Below are 15,759 nucleotides of genomic sequence, written 5' to 3'. Positions count from 1 at the left end.
CGTATACCAGTGCCTGGTGGAGACTTGGCACACAGTTGGTGCTCAGTAAATACATGTAGGATGAACGAGTGAATAATATAAGAGGGAGAACTATGAGCAGGTGGCACCATTACTACATTAGTTCTCTAGGGGCCATGAAGGCAGAACCAAGATAAAGTCCTCCCAAGCTCTGCTCGAGACCTCGAGGTGCTGTGCGGTGTCGTGTGGCAACGGTTGGGGTCACTGTGGCCACCAGCTGGACACTGCAGAGTGTGGGCTCCAGCAGACTGGATGGCAGAATGGCCTTGGGACCCGGTCAGGAGGGGGCGCTTGTGTTGTCCCCACTCCCTCATATGCCCCAGGAGTCTGGTCTTCTGGGTCCCAGAATGCAGAGCAGTGCCCTCACCCAGAGCTAGTCAGGGCTGGTCTCCCAACTGCACCCCTATATTCCGGTCTCCCCGTTCCTGAGCCTCAACTCTCCCAATCTCACTCCTCAGAGTTGAACATGATTTTCCAGCTTTGCTCTCCCCACCACTGCCCCGACCTGCCCCTGACACTGTCCCCTCTCCCTGTCCTCAAAGGCCAACCCCCTCAGCTAGCATTAATACCTAGTAGTCCCATCTCGCTGGTGGTCGGGTAGGGTCCTGAAAGTTTGCATCATGATTTTCAGACTACTCCACGCCCGCCCCATCCTCCACGAAAGCAAATAATTCACAGGTGTCTCTGCAGATCTTGCCTCTGGACCTGGCAATCATGAAGAAGACACTGGCATCTTGGGGTGGGAAAGGATCTTCCTTTCCCTGACCCTGTGCAGAAATTCTTTCCACAGCATGCCTGCCAGATGACTGCCTAGTCCCTTCCGGAATACCTCCAGTTGTGAGGCACTCACTACCTTCCCAGGCAACTATTCAAACACTGAACAGCTTTAGCTGCTAGAATGTCCTTCAGAAATGAACCCATTTGCCCCTTTCATTCTCAGTCCCCAAATATCCCAGTGCCCAATCTCTGTGTGACCCTCTGTCTTCCCATTCTTTCTCTATTTTCATAACAACATTCCTCACCACTTCTCTCTCTCTCTCTCTCTCTCTCTCTCTCTCTCTCTCTCTCACACACACACACACACACACGATCACATGCCCCCCCTTCTATATGGTTGTGCAGTCACACACCACTCTCATTTATCAGTAGCTCCCTTTCCTTCTCTCTTCTTCCTTGCCTTCCCAGCATCTAGCAAAGACCCAGAGGCTGGAAGAGTGCCAGGGAAAGGAAGCATCCAGCCAGGCCCTGGATGGCACTGGGTAGCCGGCTGGGGCGGGGTGGACAGGGGACAGCAGCTAGAAGTCCCAGGCCATTGGCTGCTGTCTCCCAGAGAAAGGCCTTGCAACTTGAGGGCTGGGCAGCGAGCTGCTGAGTTCTTTTTTCCCTCCATTGTTCACAATTCCACGGAGGGGATGAGGACACACACCCCTCCTTTCCCAACCTCACTAGCAGCTGGCAGAGCTGACTTGGCTGCCTCTCACACGTGGTAATTTTAAAACTTTTGCCAGACTCCAGGTCCTGGGGAGCTGCATACCAGCAGCAAGAATCCCCTCCCGACTCCTGACATGGGGCTGAGAGGAAAAGCTCTAGCAGATAGCAGTGATGACATGAGACTTGGTGGAGCGTGGGTGAACCAGGCAGAGGGGAAAAGCAGGCACCCCAAGGGGGAAGAAACAAAAGAGAAGCTCTGAACGGTTAGCAGCCACCAGGCTGGCTCACGGGGAACCTAGCAACGCCTCAGTGGCCATTTTCCCTCCTTGTCATGATCCACCAGCCAACGCTGTTCTCTGTATGTTACAGACCAGGGGTGGATGCTAGGGCCTTACCGGCCCAAAGCTGTAGTGGGCCATGGGTGGAGACAGGGTGCTGTGGTCTTATGTTCACGAGGAGTCAACACACACACAGAGAGAAATGATGGGAGTGCCTGCTACTTGTCCCGCTGCTTGGAGCTCTCACTTCCAACATTGAACATGGGGACCAGCAGGCCCAGGAGCCACCTCTTTCCGAAGACCTCCTGTAAGTTCTTGCGCCAAGGCCGGGCCCTCACTGCCACCCCCTTCCGCACCTGGTGGCGGGTCTGCCCCCGGAGGATCAGCAGCAGCTGATGGCAGCAGAAGCCAGCGCAGGCCAGGCCGACGGCAAACCAGAGGTAGAGCATGAGGATGACGAACATTTCAGGACCAAGGACAGCTCCTGCAGGGGGGCGGGAAAACAACAGAATCGCTTTACACCCAGGCCACGCCCCGAACTGCCGTCCAAGCAGGCGCTTTCCGCTAGGGAGGGAGATTAATGAGATTGAAGCTACATCTCAGCTCGGCAGCGAGGGAGAGGAACAAGTTGTCCTAACTTCTTCTTACTGCTGATGGCTCCTGAGGCGAGAGAGGAGAACGGGGGACGTGGGAGACGCTTCTATGGGCAGTGCCTAGATGCTAGCATTTCCTCAGGGTCAGCGATACCATCTCTCTCTGCCTTCTCTTTTGGGGCTAGAAACAGGGAGAAGGGTTGTTTTTCAGGAGGAGAGAGGAGTGAGCTGAGGACCCTGGAGAGGGAGCTGGTGCCTGGGCAGCTGTCTAGACTGCAGTGCCTTCTCCTCGGAGCTGTGAGCACTGGCTGGGAGGACTCGGGAAAGTGACAGCATGATGGAGAACAGGGCCTAGTCATCAAGAAGAATAAATCACGAGTTTCAAGGCAGTGCAGAGGATAATTCAGTCATCAATGTTAAAAAGAGGACAGTATGGCCGCTGGAACTTTCAGCCACAGCTGTCCTGTCAGAGCTTGCTAAGGCTGGAAAAGGCCCCCAAGGTCATCAGTCTAGGTCCCTGCCTTGAGCTGGACCTTCCCTAAACCCCTCTAAACCAGCACTCTCCATGACTGGTTTAAACATCACTGAGTAAGAGATTCTCCACTCTTCCTCCGAGTTGGGGTGGCTGGTCCATGCTAAGTTTGAATCTCCCAGCTCTGTGGTCTTGCACAAGTTTCTTAACTTCTCTGAGCTGCAGTTTGCTCATAATGTAAAATGGGTATAACAACAATGACTCCATGGTGTTGCACGATTCAGAGAAATTGTATGCGCAGTGGCCAGCATTCTGGTTCACACTCAGCGCAGCACTCCCTGCTGGGCATCCTTCACAGATAAGGAGACTACCTCCAAAAGGGGCTCAAGCTTAACTCTTAAGACCATCACGCTTTCTCCTTCTCTTTTCCAGGGCTTGGAGATCTGGCTGGGCTACAACTTTAGCAGCCTTGACCTGCCCAGCAGCCAGGGCAGTGGGCCCAGGAGAGAACTCAAAAGCCCTCCTAAGCCCCTCTCTCCAGCAGGGCAAGCTCACCATCACTTCCTCCAGTGAGATGCCAGAGACCCTACCTTATAACCTATTCAACCTCTGCAAATCTCAACCCTATTCCTCCCTTCTCCAGCTTCCCGTGGTGCCCACGGACCTCTTCTCAGCTCCCCACGTTTCCATTCCCAGACCCCTGAGGGCTGGGCTTTTAAAACTTTTCCAGGGACTTCCCTGGTGGCGCAGTGGTTAAGACTTCACGCTCCCTATGCAGGGGGCCCAGGTTCGATCCCTGATCAGGGAATGAGATCCCACATGCATGCCACAACTAAGAGTTCACATGCCACAATTAAGCAGCCTGTGAGCCTCAACTAAGGAGCCCGCCTGTCGCAACTAAGATCCAGTGCAACCAAATAAATAAATTAAAAAAAAACACTTTTCCAATCTGAGCAATGGTGGACTCAGTGGCCAGGAGGATGTGGATATGACTCAGGTTTGCTCATTAGCATCCCCCTCTTGCCCTCAGCCCTAGGAACTTTGATAGCAGGTTTCTCTTTGCAAACTTGGGGACAAATAAAGTCCTGCTGTCCAGGGGACGGAAAGCTCAGTCCAGCTGGCTTGCACGGGGGGCAGGGGGCAGCAACGGTACAGGGCTCACCTTGCGCTGTGCCATGCCTCTGACCTACTTCTTCCTTGTCAGCACAGGTTAGCTCATGCAGCCATGTGCAGGATGAAGGATCCTGGAACCATGGTGCCCTCTGGGGTGCAGGAATGCTACAGGCAAAGATGGCGTTCAAGCTGGGCTGTGCAAACATCAGAGCTGTCGAGCGCAAGCCTGCCTTGCACCTCAGCCTCAGGGACAAGCCTGGGCTGATGGAAACTGTTTTCCACAGTCTCTTTTTTCTGGCGCTAAATCAAGGCATGAAGAAAAGACCTTGTGGCCTTTCCCCGGCCCCTTGCAGCAGCTACAAAAGGCTAATCTGGGGACATGCTTTCTCTCAAAGTGTTTGAAGCTGCCTAGCCTGGCTGCCTCAGCTTCTCTGAACTATTTAATAATAGTTCTGCTTCTTTTAGAAAATCACAGAATATTCCTAATGGGCCTGAAGGGTCACACCACCCAATCACTCCACCCTGGCTTTCCACCAAGCACCTATAGCACCTCTGACAGATCATCACCCAGCATCTTTAATATACATCCTGGGATAAGAAGCTCTCTCCCTCCCAAAGTGGCTCATTCATCAAGAAGCAACTGCAGGGAGGCAGTATTGTGGGAAGAATGTGGGCTCTGGAGGCTAGCAGCTCTGAGTCCAAAGCTTGGGTTGGACTCATACTAGCTGTGTGCTTTCAAAGCAACTTAACCTTGTTAAGCCTTTGGTTGCTGAGTCTTTAAAAATGATATAATAATACCTACCTCACAAACTTGTCCTGAGGATTGGATGAAATGAGACCTGCACAGTGGTTAGCACATAATATTTGCTCAACAAATATTAACCCCTTTTCCCTTCTACTGGACTTTCTGGCACTCACCACACTGGCGTACTTTTCCAAATGCCATGACACAGGTCAGATGGTGTCATCTCCATTTCCCAGATGAGAAGAATGAGGCTCAGAGAAGTGACACAACCTGTACTGGTCCCACGAAGCCAAAAGAAAGAACAGCTTCTAAAATCTAACTGGCCAGTCTCCTTCCTCTCTGGCATCAACGGAGGGCATGTGGGTACAGCCACCAGAAGACCCCCACCCCACTTCTGGCTCACGGGGCCCACACACGGCCATCCCATGCTCTGGTGGCAGATCTGCCTTAGGGGCAGTACCACAGTTGGGGACAGCTCAATCTAGCAAACGACTTGTCCCTTTTTACACCCTCCTGTCCACCTGGCCTCTGGAGCAGATGAGAGGGCAGTGCCCTCAACCATCTGGGTTGAGAAGAGAGGGAGAAGGGACAGGAAGGGAGAAGCTGAACAGGTGAGGTGTGTGTCAGGGCAGGCGAGAGAAGGGCTGTCAAGGGGAAAGATGAAAGGCCAGCAAAGGAGGAGAACGAGATGGGAGAGTTGGAGATTAGAAATCATGGCCTCGGGACTTCCCTGGTGGTCCAGTGGTTAGGAATCTGCCTTCCAGTGCAGGGGATGTGGGTTTGATCCCTGGTCGGGGAACTAAGATCCCACATGCCATGGGGCAACTAAGCCCGTGCACTCTAGGGCCCGCGGGACAACTAGAGAGTCCCCGCACCTCCACTACGGAGCCCGAGCACCACAACTAGAGAGAAGCTCGCGCGCCGCAGCAAAGAGCCCATGAACCGCAACAAAAGATCCCGCACGCGACAATGAAGATCCTGCGTGCCGCGGCTAAGACCCAATGCAGCCAAATAAGAAAAAGAAAAAGAAAAAGAAATCTTGTCCTCCTTTTCCTAGTGGGTCTGGTGAGGAGGTAAAAGATAGTGGGACTCACTTTTCTGCTAGAATAAGGATCTGGGCCCCAGGACAGGCACTGACTGGCTCTGCTCCCCCATCAGATCAAAGCAAGAGGTTCCTCTTCTTTACTTTCCTGTCTCCCACCCAAACCTAGCACATATGGACAGGCCTCAAGCCCAGCTTAAATCAAACCATTTCAAGATCCTCTCTTTGGAAGCATCCATTTTTATGTGATGAAACTACTTGGAAAAGAAAGTGTAATCAGCCTCTCTGGCTCTCCTCATCTCTCCACCTGCCTGTGCTCACACTCTACCGCCTAGCCCGCCCACTTTCCCTCCCTCGTCCTGGCTATTTCAGTCCCAGCAGCCTCCTATGCTGGCGCCAGGATCCAGAAGGTCGGAGAGCTCTGAGTTCTGGGTCCAGCTCAACCACCAGCCCTCAAGGCAACCCTCATAGCTGGGTCCTTCTTCCAGGGCCTCTGTGTTCCCACTGCCAAATGGCACAAAGTTTTACATCTGCAGAGGACTGGGCTGAGGCCCCAACAAAGACCAAAACGATGGCTTCCCCCAGAGTGGGGCCGAATTTTATGAATGTACAGCCCAGGCATATCAAGACAATTTGGGGTTCTCAGTGGAAGAAGCTGCACTCTGTCTTTTTCGTCCCTGAAAGTTCAGTGGGGTATGAAACACGCTGTATTCCCTCCGCTGCTGCGCGTTGTCTAAAGACCTGGGAGGCAGGCCAGAGGCTGCTGCTCGGAAGTACTAAGATCCTGGGAAGCCATTTAACCGCATCTGAGCCTCGGTTTCTTCATGAGAAATGGAGATGACATCACACACGCACAGCTACGTGTCCCTATGTGCATGCTACTAATTGTAACAGCCAAGTCAGTCAGAGTCAAAGGCCGGGGTAGGTGGAGTGAAGGAAATGAGGTAGGGGCCAATTTCATGGCCAGGTAGGGTGGGTCCTGACCGGTGTCAAGGCCTGGTCCCTGCCACCAGGAACCAGGTTCTCCTTGGGGTACTCTCCTTGGGGTACGCTATATAAAGCACAGTCCTCACCAGGGGGCATAGCTGAGCCCCAGCGTGAAGCGGTACTCTCCTTGGGGTACGCTATATAAAGCACAGTCCTCACCAGGGGGCATAGCTGAGCCCCAGCGTGAAGCCCCAGGTCTACATGCCTGGCTCCTGCAAGTGTAAGAGCCTCCTGGAGGGTCAGATCCCACGCCAGTCCCATGGCGCTGTGGTGTGAAGAAGGAGCCATTAAATGTGGCTGCATCTCCAACCAGATGCTCCTTGCTCTGAGCCATCTGCAGACTGGAGGACCACCTGGAGGGGGTCAAACATAGTGGGTAGGAGGGCGAGGGTTAGCCTCCTGCTGGGACTGGCCCGGCACCCTGGTCAGCCTTACTGTGGTTGACCAGCAAGACCGTTGGAGGGCAAAGTCCTCGGAGGAATGTGAGCAGGATTGGGGTCCAGGCAGAGGAAGGACAGAGCATGGGGGTACCTTGCAGGCTGCACGGAGGGACGGCCAGCAATCAGCCCCTCCTGGCACAGGGCAGGTGTATTGCCTGGTTTGCCACAATTCTATGAGCAAATGGGCAGCGGCGAGCACCGAGGAGAAGATGAATGAGGATGGATGTGGGGAGGGAGGTTGCCAGCTGACATACAGCATGCCCAGTTAGTCTGCTTTTGTTTGTTTTTTTTTACGGTACGCGGGCCTCTCACTGCTGTGGCCTCTCCCGTCGCGGAGCACAGGCTCCGGACGCGCAGGCTCAGCGGCCATGGCTCACGGGCCCAGCCGCTCCGCGGCATGTGGGATCTTCCCGGACCGGGGCACGAACCCGTGTCCCCTGCATCGGCAGGCGGACTCTCAACCACTGCGCCACCAGGGAAGCCCTGCCCAGTTAGTCTGAATTTCAAACAGATAACTAAAAAACTTTAGTGTAAGTATGTCCGCTGCAATATTCAGGAAATACTTATATTAAATAGTTATGCATTGTTTATCTGAAATTACAATTTAATTGGGCATCCTGTATTTGCTAAACCTGGCAAACTTGGGGTTGAGGTAGAAGGTCTTTGCATAGGGCCCAACCTGCCTGCCAAGGCCCACTCACCGGAGAAGAACTGGCTGATGGAGGTGGGAAGGAGTGTGAGGAAGGCCAGGGGGTGGGCGAAGGAGATGGAAAGGACTGCGGAGATGTAGGCCACGCCGGCCACCATGGAGTAGAGGCAGGCCAGGGAGGTGTAGAGGCAGAACAGGATGAAGTTGCGCATGTTCCTGCTCCCGATGCAGTTGCCGGTGAAGAAACAGTGATGGTCGTGCCTCAGGGTGACTCTGGCGCACACTCGGCAGAAGTGGGCGCTGGGCGGAGGGCACAGGGCCCTCCTGGCTGCGGTCCCCTGGCAGGCGTCCAGGTCGTCTGGGGAGTTCTGGATGACCAGGACGTAATTACCCAGGGCGTTGGTTGAGAGGAACAGGAAGAATGCCCCGTGGAGCAGCGCAGGTGAGAAGAGCCGGGCGGCCGAGGGGTCCTCACGCATACTAGGCAGGAAGAGGAAGAGCTGCAGCACGAAGGTCACCAGGGAGATGCACAGGAAGTAGGCGGGGGCCACCACGTTGAGCAGCCTGAGGGCCAGCATCCTCGATTACATTCCTAAGGGGCCCAGGGGGAGAGGAAGACTCACTGCAGCGTCCGGAGGGCTCCCTAGGGCTCTCCCCGGCGCTGTCTGTCCGTCCTGCTCCACGCAAATCCATGTCCCTCGGACCACCCCTCCTCTCTTCCCTAACCCGTGACCAAGCAGGCGTGAGACCCCGAGATCGTGACAGCGTCTGGGAGCCAAGCCCTACTTTCTGGTGCCCACCTCCTCCGTGTTTGAGGCACCTCGGCGCCTTGACGGCCCGGGGGTCAGGTACAAGGAGGGCGAGGTGGGGACTTGTTCTCAGTCCGTAGGAGGTGGATGGGGGTGGAGGAGCGGCGGGCGGGGGAGGGGGGGCTGCCTAGGGCTCTGCTTTTTTTTTTCTTTTTCTTTTTTTTTGCGGTACGCGTGCCTCTCACTGCCGCGGCCTCGGGCCCAGCCGCTCCGCGGTATGTGGGATCCTCCCGCACCGGGGCACGAACCGGCGTCCCCTGCCTCGGCAGGCGGACTCTCAACCACTGCGCCACCAGGGAAGCCCCTAGGGCTCTGCTTTTTTATGGCAGTGGAGACGTGCCCAGGTTTGGGATTCCTCCTTCAGACCCCCTAGGAGGAGAAAGCAGAAGATCTGGGGTGGGGGCAGATAGAAATGACCTACTGGAAGTACTGTTTCACCTCCCCTTTCTCCTTGCCACCCCCCCCATATTGGGCAATACTCAGGGACCTTACGCATAACGCAAAGAGCTTTGGGGGTATGTGTGCTTGCCTGTGTGTGCGTGCGTGTGTGTGTGCGGGGGGTGCTCCTTGTGTGTGATTTTGTATGTGTAATCTGTGTGTGCCTCGGTATCTGTGTTTGTGTGTATCTGTGTGTACACATACGCAGCCGCTGCCACCTGGCTTTTTAGAAAAAATCAATGACAACAATCGATACATTCCCACAAGCACTTAGGCGATGGGTGGGATGGGGGGCGCAGCAGGAATACCTGTGTCAGCCGTTTCCGGTCAGCCCATCTCTCCGAAGCTGGCTGCCCTAGCTATTTCTTGGCAAAGAGCGTTTTCATTTGAGGCGACGAAATTAAAATCGCCCCCCCCTCCGCGCTTTCCTCCCGCCCTCCTGGAGCGAGAAACCCAAACAACCCCGATGCGCTGAAACCCCTTCGATGCCAACAAGCTCTCCCTGGGCGCAGGCGTGGATGCTTGGCCAGGTTTCCAGGGGATCGACCCCCGCCGCTGAGCGCAGCCCTACCACAAATTTATTCCACCCCGCCCCACAGCCCCGGTTCCTGCCCGGCTTCGGAAGCCACTGAAAAATAGGATTCCGGGCGCCCGCGAGAACTTTTCCAGGGGCTAAGGAGCAGGCGAGCCCGAGGCGCGAGAAAAGTTCTGGGAAGGCTGCTGCACCCAGGACGGGCGAATGCCAGTAGGCCTCCGTCCAGGCTGTCCCGTCCCCACTGGGTGACTGATCACCTTGGAGTCCCCTTTGCAGGTGCCAGTGCCCCAGGAGACTCGCGCCAGCCGTGGGGACCGCGGATCTCTCTCCGCCGCAGGGGCTCAGCGCAGGGCACGCCAGGGGGTGGTCGCTGGGGGCTCCCGGGGGCTGCGGCGGCGCTGACCACCCTAGAGAGCCCGCGGCCCGGGATCCGGCGAAGCGAGTGTCTTCCCCACGCTGGTCGCCAGGGGGGCCGCGGGAGCAGCCTCCAGATGCGCGGCGGCGCCTGGAAGGCGAAGGATGGGCTGGGGGAGTGAGGGGCGCACGGCGGGCGGCCGCACCGCAGCCCCGGCCCTGTGCGGGAGAAGGGACATCGGAGACCGCCGGGGCGGCCCGGTGGCCGTTTAGCACTGGCGCCGGCCGCGCCCGCGGCGGCGGGCGGCACAGCCGGAGCCCTAGCGAGGCAGGCAGCGCGGGCGGCCGCCGGCCACCGCCTCCCGGACGCCCGGGAAGCCGCCCCCCGCGCGGCCGCCGCCGCCGCCGCACCGCCGCAGAGCAGTGGGGAAATGAACTCACCAAGCTCTGGTCGCGGACAAGAGGAGCCCTGCACGCCGGCTCTCGCCCTCCCCGAGGCTGCAAAGTTGTGGGCTCGGCCCCGCTGGCTCGTAGCCTCCTCACGCTTCGCTTCGGGGACTGGGCAGGTAGCGGGGGTGTGGGGAGGAGGGAGCGGGCAGCTGCCGTCCTCCCACTGGGGCGCCGGCGAGTGGGGGCCAGGAGACGGCGGGGATGGCAGCTGGGCACCCCCGCCCCCAGCCCGCCACCCCTCCCTCCCCTCCTGGGGGCGGTGCTCTGGCCACCCCTCTCAGCCTCGGGGACTTGCCCCCCTTCCTCCCCTCACTCCTCTGGAGCGGGCTGGGGCTCCCCGCCTGACTTCAGCCACTGGTTCCAGCTGGGAGCTCTGGATTCCACCCTGATGTGATGCTCTAACCATCATCTGCTCCTTCCCTCCCCGCTGTGGCTAACAGCCCTCCTCCGCTGCTCTCCATTCTCAGACCGAGGAAAACCTGGGGGTTTAGGAGTTCAGCTTGCCAGGGGCAACACCCGTAAAGATCAAAGTCATTGTGCACAGAAGTGCTGAGAGCCCCGACTCTGGAACCTGTCTGCCCGGGTCTGAATATCCATCATTCACTACTGTGTGATCTTCAGATTCCAGTTTCCCCATCTGTAAAACAGAGATGTGAGGGTTATATGACAACAATTTACGTAAAGCCCTTAAACAGGGCCTACCTATGGTGAGCACTTTGAGCATTATTTTATAACCATTGACTCTATCTATTGGGTCCTTACTAGGAACCAGGCACTGTGCTAATAAGCCTTTAGCATAAGGCAGCTTTGTTGATCCTCTCAGCAGAAGCTCCATGATCCCCTTGTATGGATGAGGAGATTGGTGCACAGAGAAGCTAAGTCACATGCCCAAGGACACAGAGCGGGTAAGTGACAGAGCCTGGATTTGAACTAATGGACCTGCTCTCAGCCTCTACACAACGCAGCATCACCCTGAGACCCAGGGGGAGCTCTGATTTGGGAGAAGGGAGGACAACTGAGTGGTTCATCCAGACACAGAGCTTCTGCCTGGAGTCCCACCCTCATCTCCCTGTTCCTATTTCCTTTCTTTTTCTGATCCCACTAGTCTGAGGTGGGTACCAAGAGGGTGGGGACAGTTGGCCAGTGTGTGTCAAATGGAGGTTGGAGGGAGCAGAGACAGCTTTGAACCACTGCAGGAATATTGACACCGCCACTACGTCGGTTTCTTGGGCTGTCGGAGCTCACCTACCTGCCCTGTTCCACTCCTCTGGGTGAAGGCAAACGTCATAAATAAATGATTATTTATTGTTCCTCAACGGGTTGATTAAAACAAGAACAATCCCTTAAAACGAGGACAATATGCTTATCAGCTCAGCCTGTATTTTTGAAACATCACATACTGTTTTCTCTGGATTTCGACAGTGTGCATCAAAATAAAAGAGGGGGGCTTCCCTGTTGGTGCAGTGGTTGAGAGTCCACCTGCCGATGCAGGGAATGCGGGTTCGTGCCCCGGTCCGGGAAGATCCCACATGCCACGGAGCGGCTGGGCCCGTGAGCCACGGCCACTGAGCCTGCTCGTCTGGAGCCTGTGCTCCGCAAAGGGAGAGGCCACAACAGTGAGAGGCCCGCGTACCAGAAAAAAAAAACCAAAAAACAAAAAAAGAGGGGACCAGGAAACATTTTCATGTTCTGAAAGGATTTTACATACAAACAAAAGAACAGCTTGCCAGGTGTTGGCTCTGAGAATCTGGCAGCCCTGTGAGATCCAGCGGCCACAGGGCAGATAGAGGAAAGCACAGGTGGCTTTTTTTTCCTTTAGAGCTTCTTGGTGTCAAAATCATAGCTGTCTGGAGGAGACAGGGAGGGAATGGAGCATTTGGCTCTATTGATTGAAGATCTCCATTCCCTAAATACCTTGAGAGTTGGGGGGTATTTCTAATTTTATTTTGCATATGGGTGTGTGGTGGGAAGGTGTGCGTCTGAATGTCTGTGTGTGTGTGAGGGTAGGGAAGGAGAGAGAGAGAAAGGAGAAGCTTTAAAAGAAACGTGGGAAGATGTTGGTGGGGGAAGGGAGTATTAAGCCAGGAAAGAGGCAGAGATCTGGCCTTGGAAACACAAACGGACAAAAACAATGATTTATTTAGAAATATGGTTTATCAACAGAAAAGGCCATTAAAGCTTCAGATCTAGAGCTAGTAGCTCCTCGGCACCCCGCTCCTAAGTGAACGGAGTAAGAGGAAACACAGCCAAATGTTATTTTGTTTTTGTTTTTCTAAAGTTGGTGATTATCTCTGACAAAATCAATATAGAAGGCAGTTCGAAAACTTCCCTTCAATTCTGGCCCCACCAGAATTAAGCAGACTAAGAATGGACACTTTATTGCCACTAACCAGCTGTGGCACCTGGAGCAAGTCATCAAACCTCTCTGATCTCAGTATTCTCATCCGCAAAACGGGATGAAGATGTTACCTTGTGGTGTTGCTGATGATCAAATGGGATGACATAAGTGCCTCAGTCCCAGCAGGAGACTGGACAGTGTTAGCTTCTTCCTCCTCCTGTCTCTCTTCTGGGCTCTTATCTTTATCGGCAAGAACGCCTTATCTTTCTAACTAAAATGAGAGCTTCCGGTCTATGTTGGAAATATTTGGGGGTCTCCTCCATATTGCCTAACATGATGATGGGACACTGAGTAAAAGTGTATCGATGATGAATTGATACTGGTCTTTATCTGAGAGGAAAAGCTACATTCCAAGGTCTTTGAAATGTCTGCTGAGGACACATTTCCCATTGATCTTGCATCCCGCCACCACCCACCCCAACTCCAGTCTCATCCTCCACAAACAGTGCCAGAAAATGATTTATAAGCCACACTCTCCCTCGCCCTTATCATATGTTCTCATAGTCAAGCTATGACTGTACCTGCAGGCGATCCCAAGGGGTCAGGAACACAGACAGGCATCTGATTGCTTGTGAGCGCTTTCCCAGAAATATGTACCACAAATCTTGCTATTTCCTGAGGTTATCTGAATAAAATGAATTCCCTTCCCAGTGGCGATCATTCCACTTTGCTTCAAAATATTGTGTACAAAGAGAAGAACTCTGTGCAGTAAGCAGCTTCTCCCTTGGGTGGGGAACCCTACACATGTCTGTCTGGCCCTACAACTCCCCAAGTGTCTGGGACAGAGAACATTCCAAGAAGCAAGGGCCACACCTAAGGAGGCAGTGGGGGTGGGTTTCCTTCATTCTCATGCTCTTATTTCAGATTGATCAGGATGAAGATAGACTGGGGTCTCAAGGTTACCTTTTTGTTTTTTCCAATGTTCAGTTTCCTTTAATGACTCCCATTCTCCCTGAAGGGCAGGTGCAGGCAGCTAGGCGATGGCAGGAGATGTTCACTTAAAGATATTGCCCTGATTGAAGGTTTTGCCTAGTGCCCTGAAATTAAGATTTTAATAGACATCCTCAGACAGGATGCTCTTCACTGTCAATACCAAGTCATAGCCAGAGGCAACCACAAAATGCTCCCCAAGTCTCAGAAAGTTTAGTGAGACGCCATCCCTGCCTGCCTGGATTCAAAAAACATACAAGTGTAATCTTCGTCTTAGCCAGCCGAATACATGAAAATTGGATTATCACAGAATTTCTATTTGGAGGTGATAATTTACTTGGCCAACTGCATCTTCACTTTAACAGTAACATTACTTTGATGTAATATACTGCTTTGCAGTTTACAAAGTACATCTACAAAATTAAAATTTTATTCCACAAGCCTCTCCACAGCCCTGTAAGCTAGCTGGGGAAAACGTATTAAACCCATTTTTCTTATGAGGAAACTGAGGTTCAGAGATTTCCTGCACATTAATTTGCAAGCCTTGCCTATGTTCGATTTAAAATGTGGCTTAACATGGAAAAATCTCATTGATAGTTAACTTTTCTGGAAGATGAATGAAGGATGCAGGTACAAAACATACTCCCTCAGAATAAGAGATCTGCATAATATCTCTTTACATAAGATATTTGGGTAAAATTGCATAAACAAAGTAAGCCTGCAGCACATTAATCAAATGTTCTCTAACGCTCTGATGTTTGTGGTGCTGGAGAGTGTGAATGTGATTGGGGCCAGTGATGTTCATCATGCAAGACCACAGGCCAAGGTAGAAACAGCAGGTGTGAATGTCACCCTCTGAGTGACAGGTACCCTCAGCGGTCTCCCTAGTGATTGATGCATCAGGGTGGCAACCTTGCCTCGGCTTTGGCAGAGCCTCCTTTGAAGTGTTCAGGCTATGGAAAAATGAATGCGATCTTTTACCAATTAGCCATGGTTTTCAGGGACTGCTCAGGCAGTCGTGGTAGGAATGCCTATGCCTGTGGACCGGTACACAGCTTAGCGGACAGAGGTAGTGGCAGCAAGATTAATTGGCCCTTTCGTCTCCAAGCATGCAGGAGGCAGAGGGAGAGAGAAAGAGGGAGGGAAAAGAAGAAGGAGGTAGAAGGCAGAGGGGAGAAGAAGGAAAAGGAGGGAGGAAAGGAAAGCGGTGCTGAGAGAGTGGACATTCACCTGTCTGACACAACCTCAGTGTATGTCTTCAAGATGGAGAAGCTCGGGAGGCACAGGAGGAGGTCGGCGGTCTCCGTGGAGACCCCTGCAATGCCAGGTGTCCAAGATGGGAGGGTATGAGGCAGAAGGTTGACATCTCAATTAGAGGAGGAGGGAGGGGAGACCAGGAGAGTGAGGTCACTGCAGTGCGCTTGGCTGTCATAGGGCTCTTGGCTATGCCCTTATGGCCGCAGAGCAGCAGGCTGCCCAGACCTCACACCCCGGAACCCCCGCTGCTCCAGCAGAGATGGCCCAGGGCCTGGTGTGATGTGATGGAAAAAGCACGAGCTTTTGGTGTGAGCTTTTGGTGTCTGCTGGCTAGAGCCTGAAGCCTTGTTTTCCCATTCACTTGCTGTGTGACCTTGAGGAAGTTCCTTCCTTTGAGCCTCAAATACCTTGCCCATTAAATGGGGCTTTTAACTAACCTGCAGCTTTGGTTGTGAATTTTAAATGACAAGGATAGCACCTGCCTTTTCGACTGAAATAATCCCCCAGCTACTAACTACCAAATAATCCTGCTTGCTGCATAGCATCTACTGCTTCTATGATGATCCTGTTTGTTTGTATGTTTATTTTCTAGTTTGTTGTCCCGTTCCATCTGATAAACTATAAACTTCCAAGGACAGGGACTTACCTGTCAGCTTTGTTTCTGTAGCTTGGACCCAGCACAGAGCCTGGCACACAGTGGGTGCTCAATAAATGTTAGAATGAGTAAGAAACAGTCTTGGGGACGAAGGAGGGAACAATTTGGGTGTGGAAATCTATACCTTGATTGTGGTGGTAGTTATATGACTATATGTTTGTCAAA

At 53.6% G+C, this 15,759-nt stretch overlaps 1 protein-coding gene across 1 annotated transcript; it reads right to left on the bottom strand.

Moving 5' to 3' along the window:
* Nucleotides 1-1,945: 1,945 nt before the first annotated feature.
* Nucleotides 1,946-8,346, bottom strand: ZDHHC22 (zinc finger DHHC-type palmitoyltransferase 22). The gene is made up of 2 exons (XM_060166311.1): nt 7,821-8,346; nt 1,946-2,211 (listed from the first exon to the last, which is right to left on the bottom strand). The coding sequence occupies exons 1-2, from the start codon at nt 8,344-8,346 to the stop codon at nt 1,946-1,948; spliced, it is 792 nt and encodes a 263-aa protein (XP_060022294.1).
* Between the last annotated feature and the right edge of the window lie 7,413 nt (nt 8,347-15,759).

The sequence above is a fragment of the Lagenorhynchus albirostris genome, chromosome 1, assembly GCF_949774975.1.
Source record: "Lagenorhynchus albirostris chromosome 1, mLagAlb1.1, whole genome shotgun sequence".
In the NCBI taxonomy this organism is placed as follows: Eukaryota; Metazoa; Chordata; class Mammalia; order Artiodactyla; family Delphinidae; genus Lagenorhynchus; species Lagenorhynchus albirostris.
The sequence above is the reverse complement of the archived record's forward strand: the minus strand, read 5'-3'. Positions and strand labels throughout refer to the sequence as shown.

Coding starts and splice junctions, on each gene's coding strand:
- ZDHHC22 (XM_060166311.1), bottom strand. CDS start 8,346: ATGCTGGCCCTCAGGCTGCTCAACGTGGTGGCCCCCGCCTACTTCCTG. Junction 2,212..7,820: donor CATCAGCCAGTTCTTCTCCG/GTGAGTGGGCCT, acceptor GCCCCCCTGCAG/GAGCTGTCCTTGGTCCTGAA.